The sequence below is a fragment of the Mixophyes fleayi genome, chromosome 2, assembly GCF_038048845.1.
Source record: "Mixophyes fleayi isolate aMixFle1 chromosome 2, aMixFle1.hap1, whole genome shotgun sequence".
NCBI classification, from domain to species: Eukaryota; Metazoa; Chordata; class Amphibia; order Anura; family Limnodynastidae; genus Mixophyes; species Mixophyes fleayi.
The window spans coordinates 234926191-234947464 of record NC_134403.1 but is presented as its reverse complement, the minus strand read 5'-3'; the positions used below and the strand labels follow the sequence as shown (position 1 = coordinate 234947464).

The window sequence follows — 21274 nt, the reverse complement described above, 5'->3', positions numbered from 1 at the left end:
CAGCTAACTTACGGCCACACCCCCTTTTAGTTGTGGGCGGAGCTTACCTGGAGGCCCGTTGTTCACACCAGGGAGCTCGCATTCCTCTCCGGCATCCCCGCTGCTGCGGATGACTGGCTGTCACTGACAGCCAGTCATCTTTCACCTTTCACATGCGATTGCAGCTGCGATCATGTGACCCGCCCACTCACCCTGTCAGCTGATGTTCCCGCGCCGCTGAAGGGAGAAGATCAGAGAGGCTGCATCAATCAACTTTTGGGTAAGTATACTTTAACCAGTTGTTTATATTGTTTGTGCTAAAAAATCATTTATGTATTACAGTTTTTTATCTTGATAACACTGGATTACAATGTTATTAGTATTGGTTTTGATATTGTTTTAGCTTTGTTGATCATTACGCACACCCAGTATTAGATACACATTACAGTCCAAATAGATGTGTATGTTTGTATCCTTGTGTGTCCCACTTCCCCCCTGATTTGCGCCCATCCCATAAAACCCTGTAAATTTTCATTTTTTTGAGTACTGTCAGGATACTCTACCCCCTGGGAATAGTGGCAGCATCACCCTCTTCACCTTCTTTTTATTTTTACCAGAAAGTACTAAGGTAGCGCTCATCGTAAAAAGTATATGGGGTCTCCCATTACATCTGTTCTCAAAATATATAATATATATATATATATATATATATATATATATATATATATATATATATATATATAATGTGTGTGAATTGAGAGGACTATTGCAGGCATAATATGAATCGGGGACACTTGCGTGGCGTAACATTGTGGGCACTACCGTGTGGCATAGCATTGTTTTGGGGGCACTACTATGTGGCATAGGGGGGCTGCCTATCTATACTAAACTATAGGGGGGCTGACTATACTAAACTCTAGTGAGGGGGGCTGCACAGAGAGCACTATTGGGAGGGGGTGATGGGACCTTTAATGCTGAGGTGGTTTGGGTCTATAATTGAATGTGGGTGCTGTTGATTTAATGGCAGGGATGGTTGGCATTTCTAAATGTACCCATTATAGGGCCCTCAACATTCCTGGATCCAGACAAGCCGCAACTAAAGAAACCAGCAGCCACAGGTGGTAAAAGTGACAACAACAGGTAGGACAGTCTGTCAAATGTTCTGAGTCTAGTGCAGGCTTGGCTAACTTGTGGTACTCCAGGTATTGTGAAACTACAAGTCCCAGCATATCCTTACAGCAATAAGCTGCTATATATTGGCAAAGCATGCTGGGGCTTGTAGTTTCACTACACTAAGGTGCTAGCTGTCTTTCGTGGACTGACCACTCCCCCTCTAGTGTCTGGTTCCGCCTCTATGATGGCCCCTTTGGTGGGCCCCTACTGTTGCATTCCCCGGTGGGCCCTTCATGCCCCAGTCCGACACTGATTGTGACAGTTTTATCTCCTGTGTGAAGCTTAAACCCAGGAACGATGCTGCACTAATCTCATCCATTCTAGCCAGCACACATAGGAATAAGAGGACATGTGGAGGGGAGCAGAGGGGGGCTCAGCCCCTACCATTAATATCAGTCTCTTCTCTAAAGCAAAACCCTGGAGGATATTTTGCCATGCTGCAAGCCCATTTTCCTACCTGCTCTCTGTCTCCAGAGTTCCTCTGGCAGCTACTGGGGACCTCCACTGACAGATGCAGACAGTTGACAAAGACCGTGGATCATCACAAGATCAGCAGCAGGCAGACAAGGTGAATGAGACCTGTCACTCTGAGATTCACTATTGGCCCACAGTCAGGTGAACTCATACACACTGCAGGATCAGAAGTTGATTGGAAGGTGATTGGTCGGAAAATATTAAACAGTACGACCAACCAAATGAAACGATGATCGGTGCTTTGGGTCGAGTTTAGATCATTGTGTAGGTATACACACTCACACAATATGTGACCAAACGGTCGGATGTCGGCTGATTTGTGCAATTATTGGACGAAAAACCTGCAGTGTGTACCCAGCTTATGTGCTGAGGAAGCTGCGATCAGATTTCAGTCGCTGGAAACACAGCAGATAATGAATGTGATTAGCATGGGTACAGGTATTGCCATAGCGAAGTTTCATTAAAAACAAGTTATTTTATACTCCTAGGGATTCTACTGATAACATTCCGCAGACATAGCGACATTTAAGTAAATAAGATTAAATCAATTTCTTGATATTGAAAAATCCAGACGTTATGAATGCAATGTGCTATGAAATCTACCTTTTCCCTCTTGTGAATAGCTTATATTGGCTCTGAATTTATACAATAGATTTAATTGATTGTAGATGAGCATTGTATCTGCTGTAGCAGAGATTCAGCCTGAAATTCTTGCACAGCTCTTGCAATTGCAATCTTGCTACCCCTCTCCTCCTGCTGCGTTCATCCCCTCCTCCACTCCTACTCCTCTTCCCGCTGTCATCCGCTCCCCCTTTTCTCCTCCTCCTCCCGCTGTCATCCGCTCCCTCTCTCCTCCTCCCGCTGTCATCTGCTTCCCCTCTGCTCCTTCTCCCGCTGTCATCTGCTCCCCCTCTCCTCCTCCTGCTGTCATCCGCTCCCCCTCTCCTCTTCCTCCTGTCATCTGCTCCCCCTCTCCTCTTCCTCCTGTCATCCGCTCCCCCTCTCTTCTTCCTGCTGTCATCCTCCTGTCATCCGCTCCCCCTCTCTTCTTCCTGCTGTCATCCGCCCCCCTCTCCTTTTCCTGCCATCATCCGCTTCCCCTCTCCTCCTCCTCCTGCTGTCATCCGCTCCCCCTCTCCTCCTCCTCCTGCTGTCATCCGCTCCCCCTCTCCTCCTCCTCCTGCTGTCATCCGCTCCCCCTCTCCTCCTGCTGTCATCCGCTCCCCCTCTCCTCCTCCTCCTGCTGTCATCCGCTCCCCTTCTCCTCCTCCTGCTGTCATCCGCTCCCCCTCTCCTCCTCCTCCCGCTGTCATCCGCTCCCCCTCTCCTCCTCCTCCCGCTGTCATCCGCTCCCCCAGGGTGTTTCCCCTACAGAACTGGCAGTTCCCTCTCTTAGCCGGAGCTGCAGTGTCCGTGAGCAGCAAGAGCGGCTGAAGCATAAGAGAAGGGAGCAGTCTGAGCTCTGTATATGGACCCTCACTATCAGAGACTGTGGAGATGGCGACTGCAACGGCTAACAATGGCCCGGTAAGTGACACCTATTTGCATCGAGATATATGGGTGCGCTCTCCAAACGCCTGAAAAAAAACTGCAGTCTGACTGTACCTGGTTTATGTACACTAGAAGCAACATGCCTGTGCACTTAGCTCATGTACACTAGAAGCAACATGCCTGTGCACTTAGCTCATGTACACTAGATGCAACATGCCCATGCACTCAGCTCATGTACACTAGAAGCAACATGACCATGCACTCAGCTCATGTACACTAGAGTCAACATCTCAGTGCACCTGGTTTGTTTACACGAGGGGCAACATCTCAGTGCAACTGGGTTTTTCTTTTTGCACGAGGGGCAACATCTCAGTACACCTGGTTTGTTTACACGAGGGGCAAGATCTCAGGGCACCCAGTTGGTTTACACTAGGGGCAGCACCCTAGTGCACCCAGTTCCCTTACTAGGGCCACTGCACCCAGTTTCATTTACACTATAAACAGCATTCAAATGCCATTGCCCCCAGTTTATTTACACTATGAGCGACATGCGAGATTATCTACATGCTAGTGTACTCTGGTTTATGCATACAGTGAGCACCATGCCATTGCTGCCAGTGGTTTACACAAGAAACATATAATACACCGCTATATCCAATTCACGTACAAAAACATGTCACTGCAATGTACTTTCTTTAACAATGTGCCAGTGTAGTTCATTTCTTTACCATACAAATTGGCACTGCTTACTTTTCATCTACGTTGAAATGTGGTGTGCCATTCATTTAGATTAGCAATAATCGAGGGTATCAGTTCACTGGCACAAGCAATGTGCACAATTCATCACATACACTAGCAGTATTACACTACAACCAATTTAGTTTAACTAGTGATGTGCCATAATGCCCAGTTCTCTTATAGTAGCAGAGTGCCACAAATTCACTTACACTGACATTGTCTCTCTGGGACCAATCCATTAACCACAGGTGCCAGTGTTTACAACCCATTTCTCTTAAACGATACCTTGCTACAGAATCTGTATAAATTTGTCACTACACATACACCATTGTCTTTCCACAATTTCTTATGTCGTTTCCCCCAACCATTCACTGATAAATGGCCACAGATAGATCTACTTCTACATGTCTCGCACATAATTACTATACTGCCCTCTACTAATTGCACAATACTAAACAACCACTGCATGCCAGAACATAGATACATACATGCTGCACCCACCACTGCTTGCCAAAACATACATACATGATGCACACCACCACTGCCTCCCACAACATACATACATACTGCACCCCAACACTGCCTGCCAAAACATACATACATGCTGCACAACACCACTGCCTCCCACAACATACATACATACATACATACATACATGTTGCCCCCTACCACTGCCTTCCACAACATACATACTACATGCCACCACTTCCTGACAACAAAGATATTGCATGCCACGCCTGCCTGCCAGAGCATAAATATATGCTGCACCCACCACTGCCTGCCAAAACATACATACATGATGCACACCACCACTGCCTCCCATAACATACATACATACATACTGCACCCCAACACTGCCTGCCAAAACATACATACATGCTGCACAACACCACTGCCTCCCACAATATACATACATACATGCTGCACACCACCACTGCCTCCCACAACATACATAAATACATGTTGCACCCTACCACTGCCTTCCACAACATACATACTGCATGCCACCTCTTCCTGACAACATAGATATTGCACGCCACCCCTGCCTGCCAGAGCATAAATATATGCTGCACCCCACCACTGCCTGCCAGCTCATACATACATTCTGCACCCCACCACTGCCTGCCAGCTCATACATACATGCTGCACTTCACCACTGCCTGCCAGAACATACATCCTGCACCTCACCACTGCCTGCCAGAACATACATACTGCACCCCACCACTGCCTGCCAGAACATGCATACTGCACCCCACCACTGCCTGCCAGAACATACATACATATATTTTGCATCCCACCACTGCCTGCTAGAACATACATGCTGCACCCTATCACTGCCTGTCAGAACAAACATACATGCATGCCGCACCACATATCTGCCTGCCAGAACGTACATACATACATACATATATTTTGCACCTCACCACTGCCTGCCAGAATATACATACTGCACCTTACCACTGCCTGCCAGAACATACATACTGCACCCCACCACTGTCTGCCAGAACATACATGCTGCACCCCATCACCCCAACAAACATACATGCATGTTGCATCTCATCATTGCGTGCTAGAATATACATACATACATACTGCACCACTCATTGTAACACAGGCCTGGCCAATCCATGGTTCTCCAGGTGCTAGGTAAGCAGATATCCAGACGATAGGTGGCAGGGCAGTCTTGTAGATTCACAACACTTGGAGAGCCACGGGTTAGCCTGGTGTAGCACATAAGATATGGTTCTGGGCATACAGGCTAGAATGTGAGAGAAAAGCTTGTGGGTATATGGGATGGCACATGGCAGAAAATTTGTTGGGTATATTTAGAAACATGTAAAGAAAAACTGGTAAGAATGGGGTGCCATGTGAGAGAGACTGGTACATAGAAGGTGACGTGTTAAAAAAAGCTGGTGCAGTTGGCGGTGACATGTGGGGTATGTGGGAGAGAAAGACATGCACTGAAAATAGAGGGTGCTAGGTTTAGAGAAAATTAGAGGAAAAATTACTTTATTAGTGGAAAGGTGGGATATGCATCCAACAGATGTGGTAGAGGTTAATACAGAGTCGCACTGGGCCACCGGGGGACTGGGCTAATCCCCCGTTAGGCCCCGACCCTGACCGCTCCCCTCTTCATTGGTGGTGGGAGCGGAAAAGTAAAAAAAAAAAATACTCACGTGACCGCGGCGCTCACCAATTCCTCTCTGCAAAGGTAAGTAAAGGAACGGAAGCAAGGGGGGAGAACGGCAGAGTGAAAAGGGGGAGCACAGCAGAGAGCGAAAAAGGGGAGCACGGCAGAGAGTGAAAAGGTGGAGCATAGACAGCATAGCAGAGAGTGAAAATGGGGAGCACAAACAGCATGGCAGAGAGTGAAAGGGGGATCAAAGCAGCACGGCAAAGTGTGAAAGGGGGGCCAAAGCAGCACGGCAAAGTGTGAAAGGGGGGGCCAAAGCAGCACGGCAAAGTGTGAAAGGGTGTCCAAAGCAGCATGGCAGAATGTGAAAGGGGGGCCAAAGCAGCACGGCAGAGTGTAAAAGGGGGGCCAAAGCAGCACAGCAGAGTGTGAAAGGGGGACCAAAGCAGCATAGCAAAGTGTGAAAGGGGGGCCAAAGCAGCATGGTACAGGGTGAAGGGGGGCCAAAGCAGCATGGCACAGGGTGATGAAGGGGGGCCAGGAGAAGGGGGGGCAAAAGCACCATGGAGTGTGATCATAAGGAGGCACAACATTGTGATGAAGGGGCACAGTAATGTGTGTGTGTGTGATGGCACAATGGGCTTGTGTGTGTGTGGTAGGTGGTGGCTAAATAATGGGTGCTGTTTTGTTTGTAGGATGAAGGTGGGGCAATTTAATTTTATAGTGGGGACTATTAATTTAAGATGGGGTGGTTTGGGGGCTATTGAATGTGGGGCTGAGTTTGAGGAGCACGAGGTCTATTTATTAAATGTGAATATGAATTATTTAATGGCAGTGACGGTTGCGGGAAATAGGTATATTTATTACACGTAAATGCGATTAATTTATTGCAGGGGCTGTCTGGAGGGAGGAAACTAGGTTTATTAAATGGGAATACTATTACTTTAATGTTGGGGCTGGAGGAAGGCCTAAATATTAATTGTGGGTCCTATTGATTTAACGCCGGTGCTGGTTGGAATTTTCTAAATGTACCCATTATTTTTTACAAATAGGGCCCCCAACAATCTAGGATCTAGACAAGCCGCAACTAAAGAAACCAGCAGCCACAGGTGGTAAAAGTGACAAGAACAGGTAGGACAGTCTGTCAAATGTTCTGAGTCTAGTTCAATCTTGTCTAACCTGTGGTACTCCAGGTGTTGTGAAAAACTACAAGTCCCAGCATACCCTTCCAGCAATAAGCTGCTATAAATTGGCAAAGCACGCTGGGGCCTGTAGTTTCACAACACCTGGAGTGCCACAGGTTAGCCAAGCCTGGTCTAGTGGGACAATCCCAATTTTTGATGCCTGTTCTGCCCAATCTAAGGGGCAGGTCAAGACTGTGTACTCTTTAAATACACACTGTATTCTTTATATACTACCCTATGGTGCTAGCTGTCCTTCGTGGGCTGGCCACTCCCCCTCTAGTGTCTGGTCTCTCCTCTATGATGGCTGGCCACACCCTCCTCTGGTGGGCTCCTAGCATTGCAGTCCCCCGGTGGGCCCTTCATGCCCCAGTCCGACACTGGGTTAGTATAATAGATTAATTTAAACACTCTTGTTTATTAGGGATTACAAATATATTGGAAACTAGATGGGCCAAGTGATTCTTATCTGTCGTTAAATTTTGTGTTCATGTTCCTGAATTTGATATCATAAATATTTTAACTTTACAAAAAGCTATGAAATTCCATAGACAAAAAACCTTATGGTTTTACATGTCCGATTAAGGTTTGTACACTTACACACAATCTAAAATGTAACTATTAAAACTCATTCACTCAAACTCCAAAAAGCAATGAAATTACAACGATTAAGGCAGAAGCCTTAATGGACATGTTCCTTGCGCAACACAGACATGGTATGCCATCACATCCTGCGGTTAGCTGCAGATTCAGCACTATCATGGAGTGAGATTGCTGTCACTCACAAAATGGTGGAGCTGCTAATTCACAGATTTGTGTATTCACTGGAATACACACATACAGTACTATTACATTTTCTTAGTTTAGCTTTATCGTGCTTTATTGTGCTATCATGCTGAAAGCCTAGGGCTCTTTCTACCCCCATGGGCTGGGGGTAGTAGGGTAATAACGGCGAAATAAATGTAAAATAACAAACAGATGCCATTTTGTTTTGTGGAACTACAAGTCCCAGTCATCAAGGGTGCCATAAACAGTGTGGACATGCTAATGCTTGTATAACTACAAGCACCAGCATACCCATGGCAGCCAGGGAATGTTGGCACTTGGAGAACCACAAGTGCCAACAGACCTGTATTTCCACAATACAAAATGTTAAATAAACCACAACTCCAACATTCAAACCACATACATTTAATACAAATAATAAAACCCCAATAAAGAAACTAAACACCCTCATTTATACCACATCATTTTATTAAAAATAATAAATCCCCAAAATACTCACTAGTGATGTTTTCATCTGTCGTCAGCAGCTTTTAATCCTAAAATGAGTGTAAACCAATTCCCAATTAAATTTGTATCCAAAGTCCGGCTTGACCATGTCCAAAATAATTTTGTATCCAAAAGTCCGGCTTGTAAATGTCCCAAATTAATTTGTAATTCCAGTAGTCCATGCTTGCAAAATTCTTCATTTCTTCTGGCCAGGAGGGCCCCCTTGTTGATTGAAGTCTTCTTATCTTCAGCCAAAAGGGCCCCATATTTGTAAGATCCAATCCGGAACATGCCTGTTTACAAAAAATAAAAAAATATGACAGACGCTGCAAATAGCATCTACATTGTAGAAGCTCCGATACGCAATGAACTGAGCACAGCCGCGAGGTCTATTTATAGTATTAGGGTCGTGGGAAAATCCCCTAATACTATAAATATACCTCGCGCAAGAGCTAAGTTCAATGCGTAGGCAATGTGTAGGCTACACGGGGACAAGTGCCACCTTTACAGAGCTGATATTTTCATCTCGCGGAGAGGAGATATGCCCGTGGATAAAATACATGCTGATTGTATTCCGGAGCTCTGATAGGCGGACTTGCATCTATCTATATACGCTGTCTGTGGATTGGACTTTGTCTTTTTTAATTATTTGTACTTTGTATTGCAATATTGGTAGCTGTTTGTATTAAAGGATAAAACACTATATATCCTTTTTATCTTCCCTGTTCTGTTGAAATCTCTCCATCTTGAGAATTATATGAGAGAAAATCCACAGGAGAAGTATCTATGTGACACAAACAGACCAGTTATGATGACTATGTGGCGAATTACACCATTAATCGTGTAAGTTAAAATTACGGTGTGAGTACATGTTTTTAGTCACATTTTCCTGTATAATCCATTATAAAACCACGTGGAGGGGTTTTTCTGACTTCACTAAAAACCTTTTAGGTTAGAATTAAACACATGAGGTGTGCCTGAATAAGGGGAATACCACTGTTAGGAACTCCCAAGTCAGTACAGTGAAACTCAGGAACTACTCTGAAGGCCAGGTGTTCGCTGGAGCCCCTAGTGGTGGGGACAGACTGGGCTGCGGGCCGACCGAGGGTCGAGTGACGTATACTGACTTAAAGGAGTTCCCAGAAGTGGAGTGATTGGCGGACTGTAGTTAAGTAGAATCCTAGGTCAAAGGGTCACAGGCACAGATGCAATATCCAAAGACAAGCGAAGGGTCAAACACACAGGCAGAGAAGCAAAATCCGAAGTCCAGGCAAAAGGTCGAGGTCAGAAGAGAAGGGTCACAGGTCCAATAACAAGCAGGGGTCAAAACACGGGTAGTCAAATCCAAGGTAGCAGGAACCAAAACAGATAGCACAAGCAGGCAGCAGGACTGAGGACAGAACGCTATAACCGGCAGTGAGGCTGCAGACCTCACTGCCTTAAATACACAGAGGGACCAATCAGGGTTTGCCCCTGAAGTATACTCACTTGCAGGCTAATGCCTGCTAATTCAGCCCACAGGCTGAATTCAATTATAAATTACAAAATGCGCGTGCGCGCCGGCTCTCTATACCGCCGGGACGCCGCGCTGAAGGAGCGTCTGGCCGTTGCCTTAGCAACGGTCGGGTGCTGGGTGGAAGTGACGTCCCAGTCGTCAAGGTGACGGCCGGGACGCTATAGGAACCAGGAAGCGAGCCGCGGCGGCTCGTAACAGTACCCCCCCCCCCCTTGAGGAGGGGTTAAGGAACCCCAACACCCAGGTTTAGTGGGAAATTTCCTGAAAAATTCTTTAATGAGTCTCCCAGCATGGAGACGCCTCCGCGGTATCCAGCATCGCTCCTCAGGGCCATAACCCTTCCAGTGCACCAGGAACTGAACTTGGCCTTGGACCCTCCTTGATTCAAGGATTCTTTCAATTACATATTTCTGGTCTCCATTCACATCCAAAGGCCGAGGCCTGCTAGAGGAAAGCTGGCTGAATCTGCTGGGAGCAGCGACTTTCTTCAGAAGCGAACAATGGAATGTCGAGGGTATTTTTAAAGACGGTGGGAGTTTCAGCCTGAAAGCCACTGGATTTACTTTTTTCTCAATTGAAAATGGTCCAATGAATCGGGGCCCCAGTTTCTTGCAAGGTTGCCTCAACTTGATGTTCTGTGTGGACAACCAAACCCGATCTCCCACCTTCAGAGAACATGGCACACGATGGCGGTCAGCGAAAGCCTTGGATTTTTGCGAGGTTTGACCCAGTGCAGAGTGCACCTTTTTCCAGATAGATCTCAACTTGGCCGTAAAAGCAGGTGTTCCAGAATCCCCACTGGGAACAGCAGTAGAGAAAGAGTTAGACTTCGGGTGAAATCCGAGGTTGCAGAAGAATGGAGATGTGCGTATTGTGGAATGGCAGGAATTGTTGTAAGGGAATTCCGCCCAGGGCAAGAGAGAGGACCAGTTATCATCAAATTTTGAAACATAGATGCGTAAAAACTGTTCCAAGGACTGGTTGGTTCTTTCTGTCTGTCCATTCGACTGCGGGTGATACACTGAGGACAGACTGATACTGATCCCAATGGACTTACAAAAAGATCTCCAAAATCGTGCAATAAACTGAGATCCTCGTTCCGAGATGATGTCTTCAGGAAGACCATGGAGACGAAAGATATGGATCAGAAACAAAGTAGCCAAGGTCCTGGCATCCGGTAGTTTGGGTAAGGATATAAAATGTGCCATCTTACTGAATCGGTCCACAACTACCCAAATGGTGTTATGGCCTGCAGATACTGGAAGGTCAACAATAAAATCCATCGAAAGATGGGACCAAGGTCTGCTTGGAGCAGGCAAGGGTAGCAGTAGACCAGAAGGGCGGTTTCTAGCAGATTTGTTTCTAGCACACTCAGGACAGGCACGAACGTAAGCCTCCACATCATCCGATAAGGTGGGCCACCAAAGCCAGCGAGAAAGGATTTCGATAGTCCTACGAATTCCCGGATGACCAGCAGAGCGGTTGTTGTGACCTTCTATGAGGACAGGTTTCCTTAGATGAACCGGGACAAATAACTTGTTGAGGGGTGTCTGAACGGGAGCAATTTTCTGGAAGTGTTGGATAGTGGCTCCCAGATCCTGGGTGAGTCCGAGATGAATTGAAGTTGAAGGAATAATAGACTGCGAGTCAGGGGACTGAGGATGATGGGCCAAAAAACTTCGGGACAAAGAATCAGCCTTAATATTTTTTGAACCTGGACGAAATGTGATGATGAACCTAAATCTGGTGAAGAATAGGGCCCAGCTAGCCTGCCTGGGATTCAGAGTTTTTGCAGTCTGAATATATTTGAGGTTTTTATGGTCTGTGAAGATGGTAATGGTGTGTGCAGCTCCCTCCAACCAATATCGCCATTCCTCCAATGCCAACTTAATGGCCAATAATTCACGGTTTCCAACGTCATAATTACATTCCGCTGGCAGAAATTTTCTCAAGAAAAATGCACAAGGATGTAGCTTTTTACTCTGTGGGTCTTTCTGAGAGAGAATGGCACCAGCACCGACATCCGAAGCGTCCACCTCCACAATAAACGGAAGTCCTGGGTCAGGGTGTCTAAGGACTGGAGCGGAAATAAAGGCAGCTTTGAGAGCTGAAAAACTCGCCAGTGCTTCTGTGGACCACTCCGCTGGGTTTGCTCCTTTTCGAGTGAGGGCAGTGATAGGAGCCACTAACGAGGAGAATGAGCCAATAAACCTTCGGTAATAATTGGCAAAGCCAAGGAATCTTTGGATCGCCTTCAAGTTAGTAGGTAGGACCCAATCTTGAATTGCCTGCACCTTGGCGGGATCCATAGCGAATCCTGATGAGGAGATGATATAACCCAGGAATGCCACTGTGGACACCTCAAATTCGCATTTCTCCCGTTTTGCATACAGATGATGTTCTCGTAATCTTAATAAAACCTGGCGGACGTGCTGACGATGCTGAGATAAGGATTCAGAATAAATTAGGATGTCATCCAAATAAACAACAACTGTTTTTCCCAAGAACTCACGTAATACATCGTTAATCAGGTCCTGAAAGACTGCCGGGGCGTTGCACAAACTGAATGGCATTACAAGATATTCCTAATGTCCCGAGTGGGTATTAAAGGCAGTCTTCCACTCATCCCCCTTCTTGATTCGGATAAGATTGTAGGCCCCTTCGGAGGTCAATCTTAGAGAATACAGTGGCTGTTTTTAGTTGATCGAACAGGACAGAGATCAAGGGTAAAGGATACATGTTTTTAATCGTGATGCTATTCAGTCCACGGAAATTGATGCAAGGCCTCAGGCTGCCATCTTTTTTTGGAAACGAAAAAACAACCTGCGCCTACCGGAGACTTAGAAGGGCGGATGAACCCTTTCTTCAGGTTTTCTTTTACGTATAATTCCATGGCCTGTGTTTCAGGAAGGGATAGTGAATATAAACGCCCTTTGGGCAACTTAGAACCGGGTACCAATTCAATTGCGCAGTCGTATTCCCGATGTGGTGGAAGTGAATCAGCTTTCTTCTTGCAAAAGACATCACTGAAGTCCTGGTAGGGTACCGGCAACAATTCTGGACTAGGCTGTATAATTCTAAGAGGCAGGTTCAAGCAGGACGTAGAGCACCCGGGACGCCAACGGATTATCTTCCCTGTTTTCCAATCAATAAGGGGGTTATGACTGCGAAGCCCGAGATACCCCAATATCAAAGGAGCAGAGGGACAAGTGATAAGATAGAAAGAGAGCTCCTCCGTATGGAGGACTCCTACAGACAACCGAACCATTGGAGTCCTAGCGAGAATCCTTCCTCCAGGCAAGGGGTTACCATCCAAACCACATGTGGTGATGCTTGATCCTAACCTGATATGTGGAATATCAAGGGTCTGAGCCAAATGTATATCCAGAAAATTACCAGCCGCACCACTGTCAAGAAAAGCTTTCAGGTCCATGGATCTCTCACGGAAAGTTAGACGTCCAGGGACTAATAAAAAATTGTCTGAAGATGTAATCTGAAGACCCAAGCGCACCTCTTCACCTGCACTTAGGCTTTGGAGTTTCCCGGCTTGCTGGGACATGAACGAACTAAGTGGCCTGGTTGACCACAATACATACACAAGCCTAGTGAGCGTCTTCTGAAGCGTTCCTCCGGAGGCAAACGATAAGCGCCCAACTGCATGGGTTCAGAGGAATCGGGCAAAGTGTTATCAAGGTTAGCGAAAACATCCATAGGAGCAGAGGACTCCCGTTCAGCCTTCCTCTCTCTGATCCGACGATCAATCTTTATAACAAGTTGCATCAAGTTCTCCAGCGTGTCGGATATCGGATACTGGACCAAAGAATCCTTAATCTGCTCGGTGAGTCCTAAGCGAAATTGACTTTGCAATGCTGGATCGTTCCAGGCGCTATTAGTGGACCATCGTCGAAATTCCGCACAATACTCTTCCGCTGAGCGACGACCTTGCCTCAGCGTGCGGAGATGAGACTCAGCTGAGGCTACCCTATCCGGGTCGTCATACAATAGCCCCAAAGCTTGGAAAAAGGCATCCACTGACTGCAAGGCTGGACTTGTGGAAGGCAAGGAGAAGGCCCAAGACTGCGGGTCGCCCTGGAGTAAAGAGATGATGATCCCTACCCTCTGTTGTTCGGAACCAGAGGAACGTGGTTTCAGACGAAAGTACTACTTGCAGCTCTCTTTGAAATTACGGAAGGCTGGCCTGCTTCCAGAGAATCGGTCAGGCAAATTCATCTTAGGCTCCGGTGTGTCACCAGCGGGAACTTGCTGGAGCTGCAGGTCTCTAGAAGCCCCTTCTTGGACTGCCAGGCGCTGGGATAAATTCTGCACCACTTGGGAAACCGCCTGTATCTGGTTGGCCAGAATCTGGGCTGGGGACAGATTCGACTCCTCTCCGTCCATGGCCGTATGATACCAATCTTCCTTGGCCGGTTATAATGTTAGGAACTCCCAAGTCAGTACAGTGAAACTCGGGAACTACTCTGAAGGTCAGGTGTTCGCTGGAGCCCCTAGTGGTGGGGACAAACTGGGCTGCGGGCCGACCGAGGGTCGAGTGACTTATACTGACTTAAAGGAGTTCCCAGAAGTGGAGTGATTGGCGGACTGTAGTTAAGTAGAATCCTAGGTCAAAGGGTCACAGGCACAGATGCAATATCCAAAGACAAGCGAAGGGTCAAACACACAGGCAGAGAAGCAAAATCCGAAGTCCAGGCAAAAGGTCGAGGTCAGAAGAGAAGGGTCACAGGTCCAATAACAAGCAGGGGTCAAAACACGGGTAGTCAAATCCAAGGTAGCAGGAACCAGGAAGCGAGCCGCGGCGGCTCGTAACAACCAATTGATTCATTCTGATACATGTTTTTTCTTTGTTTTGAGGATAATAATACCAACAGGACTTTATCCCTACAAGTTCTGGTATTTATTTTTCAGTATGAGGGAGAAGAACTTGAGAATCCAATAGAAATATATCTAGGTGGATTATTTGATCAATCCCTGTATCAATTTACGGTATGGACTCTAGATAACTTTGGACTCTATTACATCATATATATTTTTATGAGCAAAAGTTTAGCGCCGTATGTTATACTTTACTTTGCTATATGTTATATTATAGAAATTAGGTGGATTCTATCTTTAGTATAATTAGCGGCAGCTATCCTATTTAGCGCGGATGGTTTTTTTCATCTCTATACATAATTTGCTAATATGTTTTTGTTTCACTAACCCATTTTCTTGTTATACGAAAGAGACTTTACCACACAATGGTAAAGTATGTATGTTTTTTTTCTTGTAACAAGAGATATGGAGAGCTATGCTCCGTCTCCCATCTTGGTAGTTATGTCCCCTGTGGTCTAGTGAAGACAGGAAGTGGGGCAGCCTCCAGCCATCCGCATCACTCTACTGAACATGCACAGACAGTAAGTTGGGCTCTCAGCAGGTTCTTCCACTGACAGTTGAACTGTAAGATATCATAATTGGAGGTGCATCCTTTTTGTAAACTTTTTTTAAACTTACTTATATAAAGATATATAAAGTGAGCTGAGGCACAAACATATATATGAGCAACCTGTTGTCTGACATTGCCCACAATATAAGCTTACTACCATCTGCATATATGTATTTACTATAGTAGTGTTAAGTACATTAACTGCATAAGCTTGTCATACTGCCTGTCTGTTGCAGTCAATATCAAATATGAGCAACTGTATATATGTATATATCATCTGTTACAAGTTCTGAAATAAAACCAACAAAAAGTCTAAAAGATTACAGTGGTTTAACATCTACCACCAATGCCACTGACACCTATTACATATAAAAACACATGTGCCCTGATAATAGGTTGCTGCCAATACTCTCATCATCTCCCGTCTTGACTACTGCAACCTGCTGCTATCTGACACTCCACTCACCCATGTATCCCCCCTTCAATTCACCCTAAATGCTGCTACAAGACTGAACTTCCTCTCTCACTACTCCACATCTGCTGCCCCAATTTGCAAATATCTACTCTGGCTCCCTGTGTCCTCCAGAATCCAATACAAAGCCCTCAACATCACCCCTTCATACATCTCAACTCATATCAAAATACTCTCCCTCTGTTATGGCTAGCCGCAATTGGCATAAACTACAACTGGTGAACAGAGGTCTTCGCCTACAGTAGCCGCCTTTAACATAGAGCAAGTTTCGTTCACAGGTACTTGGATGCCCCCAGGTCTTAACTCTTAGTGTAGTAGTTTATATGCAAAACTGCAGCTGGAAGGTAGGAGGCAGTTGCCAAGAACAGAAGAAGATGGTCAGGAGCAGTCCAGGTCCGTAACAAGCAGGTAAATCGGGGACAGGTCCATGGTCAGGGCTGGTAGCAAGCAAGGATATCTAATAATGAAGCTAAAGGTCAGGGCAATCAAAGTTCAAGTAGGGCCCAAAAACAAGCCAGGGGTCACAACGGAAATCAACAGCAAAAGGACAGAGAATCCACAGCAGTTCAGCTAGTGGGTCACAAACTCTTTAACCGGCAGGGAGGCTAAGCCCTCACTGCCTTAAACAGTTACATCCACCAATCAAAACATCAGGGCATCAGCTCAATAAATCAGCCAAAGGAGGCTGCAATCATAGGGAGAGGCTATTGCTATTACTTATGTCTTTTAGGGCCCACTCTTTCCAACTGTTTTTATTTTTTTCACTTCGCTACACTAAAAAATACTAAGGCTGTGTTGCAGATAATACTCCCACCATATCCTACCCTCTCCCTTGTACTTTATATTACTGTGCTCCTAATATACTAACTTTAGAAAGAACACCACAATTCCCTTCTGCATACAGAGGTAGGTGGAGGCAGGTTGTGTATACCTGGAGCAGGTGCGACCTGTATAGATGTCACCAGGTGGGAACTTCTGATCAGGAGATTTTTACAGTGTATTACAGCAAGTATTAACATGAAGCAGTAGCAATGAAATATTTAATATATTTCACAATAAACTCTGACTCCACACAATCAGCCTGTTATTCACTGACTAAATCTCCTGGACAGACATATCCACTTATGGACGTGACCCGTGCTTTGTTTGTCAATAGTTATGAAGGCCTCATGAAAAACTCATGAAAATGTAAAGGAGTAATTCCCTCTAAATGAGGTGCGTCTTATATAATATAAATCACAGTTACCTTCAAGAAGACCCATTGAGTTGTTCATTTTTCCTTTCAATTCTCAGTTTTCATTCAATTTGCTAGTAATGATTTACAGTTTGCTATGTGCCATGCGATTACCATGCCACCACAGTCACATGACATATGACATATGGCATAGTGAGAATAGAGGCATTCTCGATATATCACATCATGAAGGAGACTGGTCACTGACTGGCTCAACTGAGGTATCAGGTTACACACTCATGGGAACAAGCAGAAACCAAATATTTCCAGGAGAGTGGCACATTTTGTTTGCAGTTGCAGCCATATAAATTTGTCCCACAGAATGGTTTTACAAATGGAACAGAAAGTTATAGGAGAACCACTTGGAAAAAAATATTTTCATATGAAAAGGGTGCAAAACTGAATTGCCTGCTTGGTAGACCTGCCTTCCGAGAGATGGAGAGTGGAAGTCTATAAAGTCAGGGAGGGCAGGCCGGGATGACATGATTCATGTCATATACAGCCCGGACAATGTTCCATCATGCCCTAACTTCCCATTGAGCATCCTCCAACTTTTAATGCTCATGATACTATTTTTGCTGGTGAGTTGTTAAGACTTAGGGGCACATTTATCAATATTCACATAAAGTGAAAAGTAGTTTTCAATCCTTATCGCAATGATAAGGATTGAACTATTTCTCACATTTATGTACAGCCCTGCACAGAAACAGCAGTTCCGAAAAACTGCTGTTTCAGTGATAAAAAAAAATCATACTTACCCCCCTCTTCGGAAGCGCTGTCTCCGGGTCTTCTCTTCACTCTTCAATTGCGCATGTCCAGTTCCAAGAACTGGACATGCACACACAGATCCCCTCTCTGTCTCTGCAACGATAGTTGCAGAGAGAGCATGCTAAGTGACAGGGAGGGATCATGTGATCCCTCCACACATGCGCTGTCCAGCTCTGCTCTTCGGAGCAGAGCTGACAGCATTAGATTTCTTCAATTCCGATAATGTACGCCAGCTTCAGCTGGCATACATTAACATGACAAGTTCCCGAAAAAAAAGTTTTTACGGGACTTGTTAGATTGCGGCCAGGAGCAGTCACCATTCTGTTGAATGGTGACTGCTCCCAAAAACGAAGAGGAATGCAAAGCAGCAGATATCCATTATATCTGCTGCGATGCACCCTTAATAAATTTGCAGAGGACACTGTGGGACCTTAATGACCCGTTAAAAGCACTATCGTGCTTTATTAAATATGCCCCTTAGTTGTTAAAAATGTAAAGAAATGGTGCACCATTCCAACTCTCACTTTGTGCAATAATAATGATTAATACCATTCAGGACTCGGGACTATATAATCCCTGCCTCTTCCCTTTCATATAAATCAGATTTTCACCATTTTCCCTAAGATTATCAACTAGTTTCCAAGGCTTCAGATGTGCCCTTAAAACTCACCTCTTCATTCAAGCCAACCCCTCTTCTTCTGCTTCCACTTCTACTCCTCCCACTCAGTGCCACCCTAATTGTGTCTAACCCTTCCCACAAGGTTGTAAGCTCTCATGAGCAGGGCTGTCTTTCTTGTGGTTTTCTATCTACCATTGCACTTTCTTTCTGGTCCTTTGCACCCCTAGGCCTATTTCTCGAGTCCATTCTCATGGACACAGGTACTACCTATCACATATGCTCAAAATATACTCAGTTGTTTAACCTGTAATACTATGGACTATGTTAATAATCTGCTAATTCATAACAGTCCACTGTATAATTATGTACTGAGTAATTATGTACTATTTGTTGGTATTTGTGTAATTGTATTGTGTAACATTGTAATTGTGTACTCTGTTCACTCCTATAAGTGACACAGCTGACCATTTGTGGCACCTTGTAAATAAAATATAATAATAAAATAATGAAACTTTAAGTATCATTGGCTCTTTCATACTGACATCACTGTCTTCGAGTAGGCACTGAGAAAATTATATCTTTCCCTATATGCATAATCTATGCTTCTCCTGCAACCAAATCTTTCTTTTCTGTTCTTTTACTACACTGACTAAGGGGCATATTTAATAAAGCACGATAGTGCTTTTAACGGATAATTAAGGTCCCACAGTGTCCTCCGCAAATTTATTAAGGGGGCATCGCAGCAGATATCATGGATATCTGCTGCTTTGCACTCCTCTTCGTTTTTGGGAGCAGTCACCATTCAACAGAATGGTGACTGCTCCTGGCCGCAATCTAACAAGTCCCGAAAAAACATTTTTTTCGGGAACTTGTCATGTTAATGTATGCCAGCTGAAGCTGGCGTACATCATCGGAATTGAAGAAATCTAATGCTGTCAGCTCTGCTCCGGAGAGCAGAGCTGGACAGCGCATGTGTGGAGGGATCACATGATCCCTCCCTGTCACTCACAGCTCTCTCTCTGCAACTATCGTTGCAGAGACAGAGAGGGGATCTGTGTGCGCATGTCCAGTTCTTGGAACTGGACATGCGCAATTGAAGAGTAAGGAGAAGACCCGAAGACAGCGCTTCCGAAGAGGCAGGTAAGTATGATTTTTTTTTTCACAGAAACAGCAGATTATCGGGACTGCTGTTTCTGTACTCCGGTTTTGATAAATTTGAGAAATGAATCAATACTTATCTGTCCGATAAGGATTGATAACCATTTCTCTATTTCAACGTTAAATGATAAATGTGCCCCTAAGGCAGGAAGTTACACTTCCTATATAAGAACATCACAGGAAACGTTCACGGGAGAGATAAAGCCTAAAAGATAGTTCAACTAGCAAAAGACAGTCTGACATACTTTACTGAGTATCTCTTATCACATGTACCCAATGCCTCGCGTGTGGGACAATTCTTTGCCATGATCATTCTTCAGACCTAAATAAGCTGTTGGAGACCTCATTGTCTGACCCTTGAGAATCCGTCAAGCAAGTTCAACTGTGTATTCAGCTTTGCTGTAGAAATCTGTAAGCATTTGTATATATTTTGGTGCATTGAATTGGAAATAGTGTTCTATACTATATATCATTGATATATAGTTTAATTATAATGATATATCATTTGCTACATCACCGAATACTTTACATTGGACATAAAACGCAGTTTAATAGTAAAACAGCCCCCATGATCATGACAACTGCATTATCTTTCATGGTTAAACACATGGTATATTGTCTAACACAGAACCACATGTGACAGGCACTTGTCATGTGATAACATGCAACGCAGACAAACGAACGAATATGCAGTATGCTCAATGATGCCTCATAAATTCACCAATACACTGTCATTGGGAAAAACGCTGACATCCATGTTTCAGACACTGTAACCCCGCCCAAAGCAAACACAAATTGTCACCCATTCATAACATTAATGACCTTTTGATGAAGACACTTGACAAACCTATACTATTTCCTAAAACCTAGTATTTTTTGATATAGCAGCAAAAGCATTGTTATAAGTAGATCAGTTATATCACGGATTACATACATAGGACAAGGGAATATGTCATACTATACGCAAAACCTTTTTAGTATTCATCTCAATGTCTTCAAGATAACGCATTGATGTTACCTTTGTCATAGAACTATTAATATGTGCATAAAATCCATAGTCAGTATTACTGCCTAACAGTAACACACACAGTCACGTGCATACAATTTTAGCAAGGCACTGCTACTTACCTCAGTGCCACCCTGACACTGCAGTCTCCTTGACTGCCCATGATGCTGTCGCTGTGACACTCAAGGTGCTCCCCCTATACCCAAGGAGCTCCTAGGATGGGAAGTAGGTACTGTGTGTATTGTCATCCTAAACCTCAGTAGGGGTAGTTAGCTAACCCCTGTCCTTGGCAAATTTTCCCCCAAAGCTGGGTAGCATCAGCTGCAGATCTCCGATAAGAACAATAGGTAGGATAGAAGGGTAGAAATAGCCAATCGCATAGCAAGGAAAGACAGTGCACGCCCACATGTAGAGAAGTCGCCAGTCACAGCAAAATGGGCGGATTCTGTAAAATTAAATAGAATTTTATGGTCCTTGGATAAAATTATGAAATGGGAAGAAAGGTGAAACGAAGGAGTAAAGAGCGAAGCTGAAATAATGGGAGAGAGACTGACTGTAATGTAGTTTAAAAAACGAACAAATGTAAGACGTGAGAAGATGTTTGGATGATTTGGTAAAA

At 44.8% G+C, this 21274-nt stretch overlaps 1 protein-coding gene across 14 annotated transcripts in view; it reads right to left on the bottom strand.

The window, feature by feature from the left end:
- The window catches only part of KIF21B (kinesin family member 21B), a 463280-nt gene extending 442290 nt beyond the window's left edge, over positions 1-20990 (bottom strand). For all 14 annotated transcript variants that reach the window (XR_012688103.1, XR_012688104.1, XM_075195637.1 and 11 more), the window contains exon 1: positions 20778-20990. Coding sequence is in view for 11 of the 14 variants with exons in the window: in XM_075195637.1 (XP_075051738.1) it covers positions 20778-20818 (41 nt within the window). In the remaining 3 variants the exon portion in view is untranslated. The remainder of the gene's footprint in view (positions 1-20777) is intronic.
- Between the last annotated feature and the right edge of the window lie 284 nt (positions 20991-21274).